General features: G+C 35.9%; 1 protein-coding gene across 1 annotated transcript in view; it reads left to right on the top strand.

Moving 5' to 3' along the window:
- The window catches only part of NHLRC2 (NHL repeat containing 2), a 49,109-nt gene that overhangs the window by 16,638 nt on the left and 16,713 nt on the right, over positions 1–15,758 (top strand). The window contains exon 7 of the mRNA XM_073684665.1: positions 4,201–4,432. Within this exon, the coding sequence (XP_073540766.1) occupies positions 4,201–4,432 (232 nt within the window). The remainder of the gene's footprint in view (positions 1–4,200; positions 4,433–15,758) is intronic.

Genomic DNA, 15,758 nt, shown 5'->3' with positions numbered 1-15,758 from the left:
TACATACATTACTGATCCGGAGTTACATCCTGAATTACACCCCAGAGCTGCGCTCACTATTCTGCTGGTGCAGTCACTGTGTACATACATTACATTACTGATCCTGAGTTACATCCTGTACTATACTCCAGAGCTGCACTCACTATTCTGCTGGTGCAGTCACTGTGTACATACATTACTGATCCTGAGTTACCTCCTGTATTATACTCCAGAGCTGCACTCACTATTCTGCTGGTGCAGTCACTGTGTACATACATTACATTACTGATCCTGAGTTACCTCCTGTATTATACTCCAGAGCTGCACTCACTATTCTGCTGGTGCAGTCACTGTGTACATACATTACATTACTGATCCTGAGTTACCTCCTGTATTATACTCCAGAGCTGCACTCACTATTCTGCTGGTGCAGTCACTGTGTACATACATTACATTACTGATCCGGAGTTACATCCTGAATTACACCCCAGAGCTGCGCTCACTATTCTGCTGGTGCAGTCACTGTGTACATACATTACTGATCCGGAGTTACATCCTGAATTACACCCCAGAGCTGCGCTCACTATTCTGCTGGTGCAGTCACTGTGTACATACATTACATTACTGATCCTGAGTTACATCCTGTACTATACTCCAGAGCTGCACTCACTATTCTGCTGGTGCAGTCACTGTGTACATACATTACTGATCCTGAGTTACCTCCTGTATTATACTCCAGAGCTGCACTCACTATTCTGCTGGTGCAGTCACTGTGTACATACATTACATTACTGATCCTGAGTTACCTCCTGTATTATACTCCAGAGCTGCACTCACTATTCTGCTGGTGCAGTCACTGTGTACATACATTACATTACTGATCCTGAGTTACATCCTGTATTATACTCCAGAGCTGCACTCACTATTCTGCTGGTGCAGTCACTGTGTACATTCCTTACATTACTGATCCTGAGTTACATCCTGTATTATACTCCAGAGCTGCACTCACTATACTGCTGGTGCAGTCACTGTGTACATACATTACATTACTGATCCTGAGTTACATCCTGTATTATACTCCAGAGCTGCACTCACTATTCTGCTGGTGCAGTCACTGTGTACATACATTACATTACTGATCCTGAGTTACATCCTGTACTATACTCCAGAGCTGCACTCACTATTCTGCTGGTGCAGTCACTGTGTACATACATTACATTACTGATCCTGAGTTACATCCTGTATTATACTCCAGAGCTGCACTCACTATTCTGCTGGTGCAGTCACTGTGTACATACATTACATTACTGATCCTGAGTTACCTCCTGTATTATACTCCAGAGCTGCACTCACTATTCTGCTGGTGCAGTCACTGTGTACATACATTACATTACTGATCCTGAGTTACCTCCTGTATTATACTCCAGAGCTGCACTCACTATTCTGCTGGTGCAGTCACTGTGTACATACATTACATTACTGATCCTGAGTTACATCCAGTATTATACTCCAGAGCTGCACTCACTATTCTGCTGGTGCAGTCACTGTGTACATACATTACATTACTGATCCTGAGTTACATCCTGTACTATACTCCAGAGCTGCACTCACTATTCTGCTGGTGCAGTCACTGTGTACATACATTACATTACTGATCCTGAGTTACATCCTGTATTATACTCCAGAGCTGCACTCACTATTCTGCTGGTGCAGTCACTGTGTACATACATTACATTACTGATCCTGAGTTACCTCCTGTATTATACTCCAGAGCTGCACTCACTATTCTGCTGGTGCAGTCACTGTGTACATACATTACATTACTGATCCTGAGTTACATCCTGTATTATACTCCAGAGCTGCACTCACTATTCTGCTGGTGCAGTCACTGTGTACATACATTACATTACTGATCCTGAGTTACCTCCTGTATTATACTCCAGAGCTGCACTCACTATTCTGCTGGTGCAATCACTGTGTACATACATTACTGATCCTGAGTTACCTCCTGTATTATACCCCAGAGCTGCACTCACTATTCTGCTGGTGCAGTCACTGTGTACATACAGTGCCTACAAGTAGTATTCAACCCCCTGCAGATTTAGCTGGTTGACACATGCGGAATTAACTTGGCATTGTGACATTTGTACTGTAGATCAGACTGGAAGTGGGAAATGCACTGCAGCAACTTTTGTTTTTGTTTTTTTTTTTTTTTTTTTTTATTTAAAACGTTAAAAGTTAATTCAGAGTGTCATTTATTATTCAACCCCTCAAACCACAAGAATTCTGTTTGGTCCCCCTAAAGTATTAAGAAGTAGTTCAGGCACCAAGAATAATGAGCTTCACATGTGTGGATTAAAGATCTCTTTTGCCAGCCTTTTCTGACTATTTAAGACCCTCCCCAAACTTGTGAACAGCACTCAGACATGGTCAACATGGGAAAGACAAAGGAGCATTCCAAGGCCATCAGAGACAAGATCGTGGAGGGTCACAAGGCTGGCAAGGGGTACAAAACCCTTTCCAAGGAGTTGGGCCTACCTGTCTCCACTGTTGGGAGCATCATCCGTAAGTGGAAGGCTTATGGAACTACTGTTAGCCTTCCACGGCCTGGACAGCCTTTGAAAGTGTCCTCCCGTGCCGAGGCCAGGCTTGTCCGAAGAGTCAAGGCTAACCCAAGGACAACAAGGAAGGAACTCCGGGAAGATCTCATGGCAGTGGGGACATTGGTTTCAGTCAATACCATAAGTAACGTACTCCACCGCAATGGTCTCCGTTCCAGACGAGCCCGTAAGGTACCTTTACTTTCAAAGCGTCATGTCAAGGCTCATCTACAGTTTGCTCATGATCACTTGGAGGACTCTGAGACAGACTGGTTCAAGGTTCTATGGTGTGATGAGACCAAGATCGAGATCTTTGGTGCCAACCACACACGTGACGTTTGGAGACTGGATGGCACTGCATACGACCCCAAGAATACCATCCCTACAGTCAAGCATGGTGGTGGCAGCATCATGCTGTGGGGCTGTTTCTCTGCCAAGGGGCCTGGCCATCTGGTCTGCATCCATGGGAAGATGGATAGCACGGCCTACCTGGAGATTTTGGCCAAGAACCTCCGCTCCTCCATCAAGGATCTTAAGATGGGTCGTAATTTCATCTTCCAACAAGACAACGACCCAAAGCACACAGCCAAGAAAACCAAGGCCTGGTTCAAGAGGGAAAAAGTCAAGGTGTTGGAGTGGCCTAGTCAGTCTCCTGACCTTAACCCAATTGAAAACTTGTGGAAGGAGCTCAAGAATAAAGTCCACATGAGACACCCAAAGAACCTAGATAACTTGGAGAAGATCTGCATGGAGGAGTGGGCCAAGATAACTCCACAGACCTGTGCCGGCCTGATCAGGTCTTATAAAAGACGATTATTAGCTGTAATTGCAAACAAGGGTTATTCCACAAAATATTAAACATAGGGGTTGTATAATAATTGACCCACACTTTTATGTTTAAAATTTAATAAAATTCAACTGAGCAACATAACTTTTTGGTTTGTAAGATTTATGCTTCTGTTCATAAAACCTACTCTCGTTTGCAGTTTGAAGGCTCTAACTTATTTGCATCTTATCAAACCAGCTAAATCTGCAGGGGGTTGAATACTACTTGTAGGCACTGTACATTACATTACTGATCCTGAGTTACATCCAGTATTATACTCCACAGCTGCACTCACTATTCACCTGTGTTACTTTTTCTCTTCAGAGTTGTACTCCTGTTCTGTGGCTCCACCATGCTTTACACTACAGCTCTGCTGCTTTAGAACACGTTCACCTTAGCTTACATTGTAAGGAGTGTGAGAATTGCGTCTTGTCTTCATAGTCTCCAGCTGCTGCTGTGCTCTTCCACCTTACTTTATACTGCAGCTCTACTTGTTCAGATTGCCTTAAAGGAATGGATACGAGCACGGCAGATATTCAGACCATGGAGACAATGTAGAGATGGAAAATAATAATTATCAAGATGCTACAGTAAAGGGGCGGAGTTTTACTGAAGGGTGGAGCCTAGGAAATCCCTATAAGTTGGGACTTTCTGATGATGTGGTGGACTCGGGGTCTTCTGGCGAGTGCTGCTCTTTTTGGCGAGTGCTGCTCTTTTTGGCTAGTGCTGCTCTTTTTGGCGAGCGCTGCTCTTCAGGGTCTTGGTAATCTCGTCCTTACTTCTCTCCCCCTGCAGCCTCCTCCCTCCAGGATCCTGCATTCGCTTTGCTGGGAGTGGAAACGAGGAAAATCGTAACAATTCGTACCCCCACAAGGCGGGCTTTGCTCAGCCGTCCGGATTGGCCGTCTGCAGTGGTGACCCCTGGAACTGCCTGTTTGTGGCCGACAGTGAGAGCAGCTCCATCAGGAGCGTTTCCTTGAAAGACGGAGCCGTGAAACATGTCGTAGGCGGCGAGCGCGATCCACAGGTATGTTCTCTTAAAGGGGCCTCCACCCTAATATAAAGAGAGAAGCGATCTGTGCCATCAGCTACATCTCTGTGCGCCGGTTGGAAGTGAGGGCAGTTATAGGCCAAGCCCTGTGCCCGCGACCCATAACTGCTCTGTTTGTACAGGGGGGAAATAAGTATTTGATACAACGACAATTTTGCAAGTTTTCCCACCTATAAAGAATGGAGAGATCTGTAATTTTTATAGTAGGTCACTTCACCTGAGAGACAGAATCTAAAAAGGAAAAGCAGAAAATCCCATTGTATCATTTTTACATAATTACTTTGCATTTTATTGTATGAAATAAGTATTTGATCACCGACCGATCAACAAGAATTCTGGCTCTCACAGAGCTGTTAGTTTTTCTGTAAGAAGCCTCCTACTCTGCACTCATTACCTGTATTAATTGCAGCAGTTTGAACTCGTTACCTGTATAAAAGACGCCTGTCCACACACTCAATCACACTCCAACCTCTCCACCATGGCCAAGACCAAAGAGCTATGAAAGGACACCAGGGACAAAATTGTAGACCTGCTCAAGGCTGGGATGGGCTACAGGACAATAGGCAAGCAACTTGTTGATTAGGCAATAACTGTTGACACAGTTATTAGAAAATAGAAGAAACACAAGATGACGGTCAATCTTCCTCGGTCTGGGGCTCCATGCAAGATTTCCCTCATGGGGGTAAGGATGGTTCTGAGAAGGGTCAAGAATCAGCCCAGAACTACACGGGAGGACCTGGTCAATGACCTGAAGAGAGCTGGGACCACAGTCTCAAACATTACTGTTAGTAACACACTAAGCCGACATGGATTAAAATCCTGCAGGGCACACAAGGTCCCCCTGCTCACGCCAGCACATGCCCAGGCCCGTTTTTCACCAATGTCCATCTGGATGATCAAGAGGAGGCATGGGAGAAGATCATGTGGGACCAAAATAGAACTTTTTAGTATCAACTCCACTCGCCGTGTTTGGAGGAAGGAGGATGAGTACAACCCCAAGAACACTGTCCCAACCATTAAGCATGGTGGGGGAAACCTCATACTTTGAAGGGTGCTTTTCTGCAAAGGGGACTGGGCGACTGCACCGTATTGAAGGGAGGATGGATGGGGTCATTGTATTGTGAGATTTTGGCCAACAACCTCCTTCCCTCAATAACAGCATTGAAGATGGGTCATGCCTGGGTCTTCCAGCAAGACAATGACCCGAAACACACAGCCAGGGCAACTAAGATGTGGCTCTGTAAGAATCATGTCAAGGTCCTAGAGTGGCCTAGCCAGTCTACAGAACTGAACCCAAGAGAAAATCTTTGAAGGGAACTGAAATTCCATGTAGGCCAGCGACAGCCCCGAAACCTGAAAGATGTGGAGAAGAGCTGTATGGAGGAGGGGGCCACAATCCCTGCTGTATTTTTCTAAATAGGGGCAGAATTATACTAGTTATATTCTTGTATATAGGGGGCAGTATTATAGTAGTTATATTCTTGTACATAGGGGTAGTATTATAGTAGTTATATTCTTGTACATAGCAGTCAGTATTATAGTAGTTATATTCTTGTACATAGGGGGCAGTATTATAGTAGTTATATTCTTGTACATAGGAGCACTATTATAGTAGTTATATTCTTGTACATAGGGGTAGTATTATAGTAGTTATATTCTTGTACATAGGGGGCAGTATTATAGTAGTTATATTCTTGTACATAGGGAGCAGTATTATAGTAGTTATATTCTTGTACATAGGGGCAGTATTATAGTAGTTATATTCTTGTACATAGGAGCAGTATTATAGTAGTTATATTCTTGTACATAGGGAGCAGTATTATGGTAGTTATATTCTTGCACATAGGAGCAGTATTATAGTAGTTATATTCCTGTACATAGGGAGCAGTATTATAGTAGTTATATTCTTGTACATAGGGAGCAGTATTATAGTAGTTATATTCTTGTACATAGGGGCAGTATTATAGTAGTTATATTCTTGTACATAGGAGCAGTATTATAGTAGTTATATTCTTGTACATAGGAGCAGTATTATAGTAGTTATATACTTGTACATAGGGGGCAGTATTATAGTAGTTATATTCTTGTATATAGGGGCAGTATTATAGTAGTTATATTCTTGTACATAGGAGCAGTATTATAGTAGTTATATTCCTGTACATAGGGGCAGTATTATAGTAGTTATATTCTTCTACATAGGGGGCAGTATTATAGTAGTTATATTCTTGTACATAGGAGCAGTATTATAGTAGTTATATTCTTGTACATAGGGAGCAGTATTATGGTAGTTATATTCTTGTACACAGGGAGCAGTATTATAGTAGTTATATTCTTGTACATAGGAGCAGTATTATAGTAGTTATATTCTTGTACATAGGGAGCAGTATTATGGTAGTTATATTCTTGTACACAGGGAGCAGTATTATAGTAGTTATATTCTTGTACATAGGAGCAGTATTATACTAGTTATATTCTTGTATAAAGATACAGTATTATAGTAGTTATATTCTTGTATATAGGAGCAGTATTATAGTAGTTATATTCTTGTACATAGGGAGCAGTATTATAGTAGTTATATTCTTGTACATAGGGGGCAGTATTATAGTACTTATATTCTTGTACATAGGAGCAGTATTATAGTACTTATATTCTTGTACATAGGGGGCAGTATTATAGTAGTTATATTCTTGTACATAGGGGGCAGTATTATAGTAGTTCTATTCTTGTACAAAAATACAGTATTATAGTAGTTATATTCTTGTACAAAAATACAGTATTATAGTAGTTATATTCTTGTACATAGGGAGCAGTATTATAGTAGTTATATTCTTGTACATAGGAGCAGTATTATAGTAGTTATATTCTTGTACATAGGAGCAGTATTATAGTAGTTATATTCTTGTACATAGGAGCAGTATTATAGTAGTTATATTCTTGTGCATAGGAGCAGTATTATAGTAGTTATATTCTTGTACATAGGGGGCTGTATTATAGTAGTTATATTCTTGTACATAGGGGGCAGTATTATAGTAGTTATATTCTTGTACATAGGGGGCAGTATTATAGTAGTTATATTCTTGTACATAGGAGCAGTATTATAGTAGTTATATTCTTGTACATAGGAGCAGTATTATAGTAGTTATATTCTTGTACATAGGAGCAGTATTATAGTAGTTATATTCTTGTACATAGGGGGCTGTATTATAGTAGTTATATTCTTGTACATAGGGAGCAGTATTATAGTAGTTATATTCTTGTACATAGGGGGCAGTATTATAGTAGTTATATTCTTGTATATAGGGGCAGTATTATAGTAGTTATATTCTTGTACATAGGAGCAGTATTATAGTAGTTATATTCTTGTACATAGGAGCAGTATTATAGTAGTTATATTCTTGTACATAGGGTCAGTATTATAGTAGTTATATTCTTGTACATAGGAGCAGTATTATAGTAGTTATATTCTTGTACATAGGGGCAGTAATATAGTAGTTATATTCTTGTACATAGGGAGCAGTATTATAGTAGTTATATTGTTGTACATAGGAGTAGTATTATAGTAGTTATATTCTTGTACATAGGAGCAGTATTATAGTAGTTATATTCTTGTACATAGGGGCAGTATTATAGTAGTTATATTCTTGTACATAGGGAGCAGTATTATAGTAGTTATATTCTTGTACATAGGAGCAGTATTATAGTAGTTATATTCTTGTACATAGGGGGCAGTATTATAGTAGTTATATTCTTGTACATAGGGGGCAGTATTATAGTAGTTATATTCTTGTACATAGGAGCAGTATTATAGTAGTTATATTCTTGTACATAGGAGCAGTATTATAGTAGTTATATTCTTGTACATAGGAGCAGTATTATAGTAGTTATATTCTTGTACATAGGAGCAGTATTATAGTAGTTATATTCTTGTACATAGGAGCAGTATTATAGTAGTTATATTCTTGTACATAGGGGGCAGTATTATAGTAGTTATATTCTTGTACATAGGGGGCAGTATTATAGTAGTTATATTCTTGTATATAGGGGCAGTATTATAGTTATATTCTTGTACATAGGGAGCAGTATTATGGTAGTTATATTCTTGTACATAGGGGGCAGTATTATAGTAGTTATATTCTTGTATATAGGGGCAGTATTATAGTAGTTATATTCTTGTACATAGGGAGCAGTATTATAGTAGTTATATTCTTGTATATAGGGGCAGTATTATAGTAGTTATATTCTTGTACATAGGAGCAGTATTATAGTAGTTATATTCTTGTACATAGGAGCAGTATTATAGTAGTTATATTCTTGTACATAGGAGCAGTATTATAGTAGTTATATTCTTGTACATAGGGGGCAGTATTATAGTAGTTATATTCTTGTACATAGGGGGCAGTATTATAGTAGTTATATTCTTGTATATAGGGGCAGTATTATAGTAGTTATATTCTTGTACATAGGGAGCAGTATTATAGTAGTTATATTCTTGTACATAGGGGGCAGTATTATAGTAGTTATATTCTTGTATATAGGGGCAGTATTATAGTAGTTATATTCTTGTATATAGGGGCAGTATTATAGTAGTTATATTCTTGTACATAGGGAGCAGTATTATAGTAGTTATATTCTTGTACATAGGGGGCAGTATTATAGTAGTTATATTCTTGTATATAGAGGCAGTATTATAGTAGTTATATTCTTGTACATAGGGAGCAGTATTATAGTAGTTATATTCTTGTACATAGGGGGCAGTATTATAGTAGTTATATTCTTGTATATAGGGGCAGTATTATAGTAGTTATATTCTTGTACATAGGAGCAGTATTATAGTAGTTATATTCTTGTACATAGGGTCAGTATTATAGTAGTTATATTCTTGTACATAGGAGCAGTATTATAGTAGTTATATTCTTGTACATAGGGGGCAGTAATATAGTAGTTATATTCTTGTACATAGGGAGCAGTATTATAGTAGTTATATTCTTGTACATAGGAGCAGTATTATAGTAGTTATATTCTTGTACATAGGGGCAGTAATATAGTAGTTATATTCTTGTACATAGGGAGCAGTATTATAGTAGTTATATTGTTGTACATAGGAGTAGTATTATAGTAGTTATATTCTTGTACATAGGGGGCAGTATTATAGTAGTTATATTCTTGTACATAGGGGCAGTATTATAGTAGTTATATTCTTGTACATAGGGGCAGTATTATAGTAGTTATATTCTTGTACATAGGAGCAGTATTATAGTAGTTATATTCTTGTACAAAGATACAGTATTATAGTAGTTATATTCTTGTATGTAGGAGCAGTATTATAGTAGTTATATTCTTGTACATAGGGGGCAGTATTATAGTAGTTATATTCTTGTACATAGGAGCAGTATTATAGTAGTTATATTCTTGTACATAGGGAGCAGTATTATAGTAGTTATATTCTTGTACATAGGGAGCAGTATTATAGTAGTTATATTCTTGTACAAAGATAACAGTATTATAGTAGTTATATTCTTGTACATAGGGAGCAGTATTATAGTAGTTATATTCTTGTACATAGGGAGCAGTATTATAGTAGTTATATTCTTGTACATAGGGAGCAGTATTATAGTAGTTATATTCTTGTACATAGGGGCAGTATTATAGTAGTTATATTCTTGTACATAGGAGCAGTATTATAGTAGTTATATTCCTGTACACAGGGGCAGTATTATAGTAGTTATATTCTTCTACATAGGGGGCAGTATTATAGTAGTTATATTCTTGTACATAGGGAGCAGTATTATGGTAGTTATATTCTTGTACATAGGGAGCAGTATTATGGTAGTTATATTCTTGTACATAGGAGCAGTATTATAGTAGTTATATTCTTGTACATAGGGAGCAGTATTATGGTAGTTGTATTCTTGTACATAGGAGCAGTATTCTAGTAGTTATATTCCTGTACACAGGGGCAGTATTATAGTAGTTATATACTTCTACATAGGGGGCAGTATTATAGTAGTTATATTCTTGTACATAGGAGCAGTATTATAGTAGTTATATTCTTGTACATAGGGAGCAGTATTATGGTAGTTGTATTCTTGTACATAGGGAGCAGTATTATGGTAGTTGTATTCTTGTACATAGGGAGCAGTATTATGGTAGTTATATTCTTGTACATAGGGGGCAGTATTATAGTAGTTATATTCTTGTACATAGGGGCAGTATTATAGTAGTTATATTCTTGTACATAGGGGCAGTATTATAGTAGTTATATTCTTGTACATAGGAGCAGTATTATACTAGTTATATTCTTGTACAAAGATACAGTATTATAGTAGTTATATTCTTGTATATAGGAGCAGTATTATAGTAGTTATATTCTTGTACATAGGGAGCAGTATTATAGTAGTTATATTCTTGTACATAGGGGGCAGTATTATAGTAGTTATATTCTTGTACATAGGAGCAGTATTATAGTAGTTATATTCTTGTACATAGGGGGCAGTATTATAGTAGTTATATTCTTGTACATAGGAGCAGTATTATAGTAGTTATATTCTTGTACAAAGATACAGTATTATAGTAGTTATATTCTTGTATGTAGGAGCAGTATTATAGTAGTTATATTCTTGTACATAGGGGGCAGTATTATAGTAGTTATATTCTTGTACATAGGAGCAGTATTATAGTAGTTATATTCTTGTACATAGGGGGCAGTATTATAGTAGTTATATTCTTGTACATAGGGAGCAGTATTATAGTAGTTATATTCTTGTACAAAGATAACAGTATTATAGTAGTTATATTCTTGTACATAGGGAGCAGTATTATAGTAGTTATATTCTTGTACATAGGGAGCAGTATTATAGTAGTTATATTCTTGTACATAGGGAGCAGTATTATAGTAGTTATATTCTTGTACATAGGGGCAGTATTATAGTAGTTATATTCTTGTACATAGGAGCAGTATTATAGTAGTTATATTCCTGTACACAGGGGCAGTATTATAGTAGTTATATTCTTCTACATAGGGGGCAGTATTATAGTAGTTATATTCTTGTACATAGGGAGCAGTATTATGGTAGTTATATTCTTGTACATAGGGAGCAGTATTATGGTAGTTATATTCTTGTACATAGGAGCAGTATTATAGTAGTTATATTCTTGTACATAGGGAGCAGTATTATGGTAGTTGTATTCTTGTACATAGGAGCAGTATTCTAGTAGTTATATTCCTGTACACAGGGGCAGTATTATAGTAGTTATATTCTTCTACATAGGGGGCAGTATTATAGTAGTTATATTCTTGTACATAGGAGCAGTATTATAGTAGTTATATTCTTGTACATAGGGAGCAGTATTATGGTAGTTGTATTCTTGTACATAGGGAGCAGTATTATGGTAGTTGTATTCTTGTACATAGGGAGCAGTATTATGGTAGTTATATTCTTGTACATAGGGGGCAGTATTATAGTAGTTATATTCTTGTACATAGGGGCAGTATTATAGTAGTTATATTCTTGTACATAGGGGCAGTATTATAGTAGTTATATTCTTGTACATAGGAGCAGTATTATACTAGTTATATTCTTGTACAAAGATACAGTATTATAGTAGTTATATTCTTGTATATAGGAGCAGTATTATAGTAGTTATATTCTTGTACATAGGGAGCAGTATTATAGTAGTTATATTCTTGTACATAGGGGGCAGTATTATAGTAGTTATATTCTTGTACATAGGAGCAGTATTATAGTAGTTATATTCTTGTACATAGGGGGCAGTATTATAGTAGTTATATTCTTGTACATAGGGGGCAGTATTATAGTAGTTATATTCTTGTACAAAAATACAGTATTATAGTAGTTATATTCTTGTACATAGGGAGCAGTATTATAGTAGTTATATTCTTGTACATAGGAGCAGTATTATAGTAGTTATATTCTTGTACATAGGAGCAGTATTATAGTAGTTATATTCTTGTACATAGGAGCAGTATTATAGTAGTTATATTCTTGTACATAGGGGGCTGTATTATAGTAGTTATATTCTTGTACATAGGGGGCAGTGTTATAGTAGTTATATTCTTGTACATAGGGGACAGTATTATAGTAGTTATATTCTTGTACATAGGAGCAGTATTATAATAGTTATATTCTTGTACATAGGAGCAGTATTATAGTAGTTATATTCTTGTACATAGGAGCAGTATTATAGTAGTTATATTCTTGTACATAGGAGCAGTATTATAGTAGTTATATTCTTGTACATAGGGGGCTGTATTATAGTAGTTATATTCTTGTACATAGGGAGCAGTATTATAGTAGTTATATTCTTGTACATAGGGGGCAGTATTATAGTAGTTATATTCTTGTATATAGGGGCAGTATTATAGTAGTTATATTCTTGTACATAGGAGCAGTATTATAGTAGTTATATTCTTGTACATAGTAGCAGTATTATAGTAGTTATATTCTTGTACATAGGGTCAGTATTATAGTAGTTATATTCTTGTACATAGGAGCAGTATTATAGTAGTTATATTCTTGTACATAGGGGGCAGTAATATAGTAGTTATATTCTTGTACATAGGGGGCTGTATTATAGTAGTTATATTCTTGTACATAGGGAGCAGTATTATAGTAGTTATATTCTTGTACATAGGGGGCAGTATTATAGTAGTTATATTCTTGTATATAGGGGCAGTATTATAGTAGTTATATTCTTGTACATAGGAGCAGTATTATAGTAGTTATATTCTTGTACATAGGAGCAGTATTATAGTAGTTATATTCTTGTACATAGGGTCAGTATTATAGTAGTTATATTCTTGTACATAGGAGCAGTATTATAGTAGTTATATTCTTGTACATAGGGGGCAGTAATATAGTAGTTATATTCTTGTACATAGGGAGCAGTATTATAGTAGTTATATTCTTGTACATAGGAGCAATATTATAGTAGTTATATTCTTGTACATAAGGGCAGTAATATAGTAGTTATATTCTTGTACATAGGGAGCAGTATTATAGTAGTTATATTGTTGTACATAGGAGTAGTATTATAGTAGTTATATTCTTGTACATAGGAGCAGTATTATAGTAGTTATATTCTTGTACATAGGGGGCAGTATTATAGTAGTTATATTCTTGTACATAGGGGGCAGTATTATAGTAGTTATATTCTTGTACAAAAATACAGTATTATAGTAGTTATATTCTTGTACATAGGGAGCAGTATTATAGTAGTTATATTCTTGTACATAGGAGCAGTATTATAGTAGTTATATTCTTGTACATAGGGGGCAGTATTATAGTAGTTATATTCTTGTGCATAGGGGGCAGTATTATAGTAGTTATATTCTTGTACATAGGAGCAGTATTATAGTAGTTATATTCTTGTACATAGGAGCAGTATTATAGTAGTTATATTCTTGTACATAGGAGCAGTATTATAGTAGTTATATTCTTGTACATAGGAGCAATATTATAGTAGTTATATTCTTGTACATAGGGGGCAGTAATATAGTAGTTATATTCTTGTACATAGGGAGCAGTATTATAGTAGTTATATTCTTGTACATAGGAGCAATATTATAGTAGTTATATTCTTGTACATAAGGGCAGTAATATAGTAGTTATATTCTTGTACATAGGGAGCAGTATTATAGTAGTTATATTGTTGTACATAGGAGTAGTATTATAGTAGTTATATTCTTGTACATAGGAGCAGTATTATAGTAGTTATATTCTTGTACATAGGGGGCAGTATTATAGTAGTTATATTCTTGTACATAGGGGGCAGTATTATAGTAGTTATATTCTTGTACAAAAATACAGTATTATAGTAGTTATATTCTTGTACATAGGGAGCAGTTTTATAGTAGTTATATTCTTGTACATAGGAGCAGTATTATAGTAGTTATATTCTTGTACATAGGGGGCAGTATTATAGTAGTTATATTCTTGTGCATAGGGGGCAGTATTATAGTAGTTATATTCTTGTACATAGGAGCAGTATTATAGTAGTTATATTCTTGTACATAGGAGCAGTATTATAGTAGTTATATTCTTGTACATAGGAGCAGTATTATAGTAGTTATATTCTTGTACATAGGAGCAGTATTATAGTAGTTATATTCTTGTACATAGGAGCAGTATTATAGTAGTTATATTCTTGTACATAGGGGGCTGTATTATAGTAGTTATATTCTTGTACATAGGGGGCTGTATTATAGTAGTTATATTCTTGTACATAGGGAGCAGTATTATAGTAGTTATATTCTTGTACATAGGGGGCAGTATTATAGTAGTTATATTCTTGTATATAGGGGCAGTATTATAGTAGTTATATTCTTGTACATAGGAGCAGTATTATAGTAGTTATATTCTTGTACATAGGAGCAGTATTATAGAAGTTATATTCTTGTACATAGGGTCAGTATTATAGTAGTTATATTCTTGTACATAGGAGCAGTATTATAGTAGTTATATTCTTGTACATAGGGGGCAGTAATATAGTAGTTATATTCTTGTACATAGGGAGCAGTATTATAGTAGTTATATTCTTGTACATAGGAGCAGTATTATAGTAGTTATATTCTTGTACATAGGGGCAGTAATATAGTAGTTATATTCTTGTACATAGGGAGCAGTATTATAGTAGTTATATTGTTGTACATAGGGGGCAGTATTATAGTAGTTATATTCTTGTACATAGGGGCAGTATTATAGTAGTTATATTCTTGTACATAGGGGCAGTATTATAGTAGTTATATTCTTGTACATAGGAGCAGTATTATAGTAGTTATATTCTTGTACAAAGATACAGTATTATAGTAGTTATATTCTTGTATATAGGAGCAGTATTATAGTAGTTATATTCTTGTACATAGGGAGCAGTATTGTAGTAGTTATAGTCTTGTACATAGGGAGCAGTATTATAGTAGTTATATTCTTGTACATAGGGGGCAGTATTATAGTAGTTATATTCTTGTACATAGGAGCAGTATTATAGTAGTTATATTCTTGTACATAGGGGGCAGTATTATAGTAGTTATATTCTTGTACATAGGGAGCAGTATTATAGTAGTTATATTCTTGTACAAAGATAACAGTATTATAGTAGTTATATTTTTGTACATAGGGAGCAGTATTATAGTAGTTATATTCTTGTACATAGGGAGCAGTATTATAGTAGTTATATTCTTGTACATAGGGAGCAGTATTATAGTAGTTATATTCTTGTACATAGGGAGCAGTATTATAGTAGTTATATTCTTGTACATAGGAGCAGTATTATAGTAGATATATTC

The sequence above is a fragment of the Phyllobates terribilis genome, unplaced genomic scaffold, assembly GCF_046119375.1.
Source record: "Phyllobates terribilis strain yellow unplaced genomic scaffold, ASM4611937v1 Scaffold_5__5_contigs__length_657084704, whole genome shotgun sequence".
Lineage (NCBI taxonomy): Eukaryota > Metazoa > Chordata > Amphibia > Anura > Dendrobatidae > Phyllobates > Phyllobates terribilis.
The sequence above is the reverse complement of the archived record's forward strand: the minus strand, read 5'-3'. Positions and strand labels throughout refer to the sequence as shown.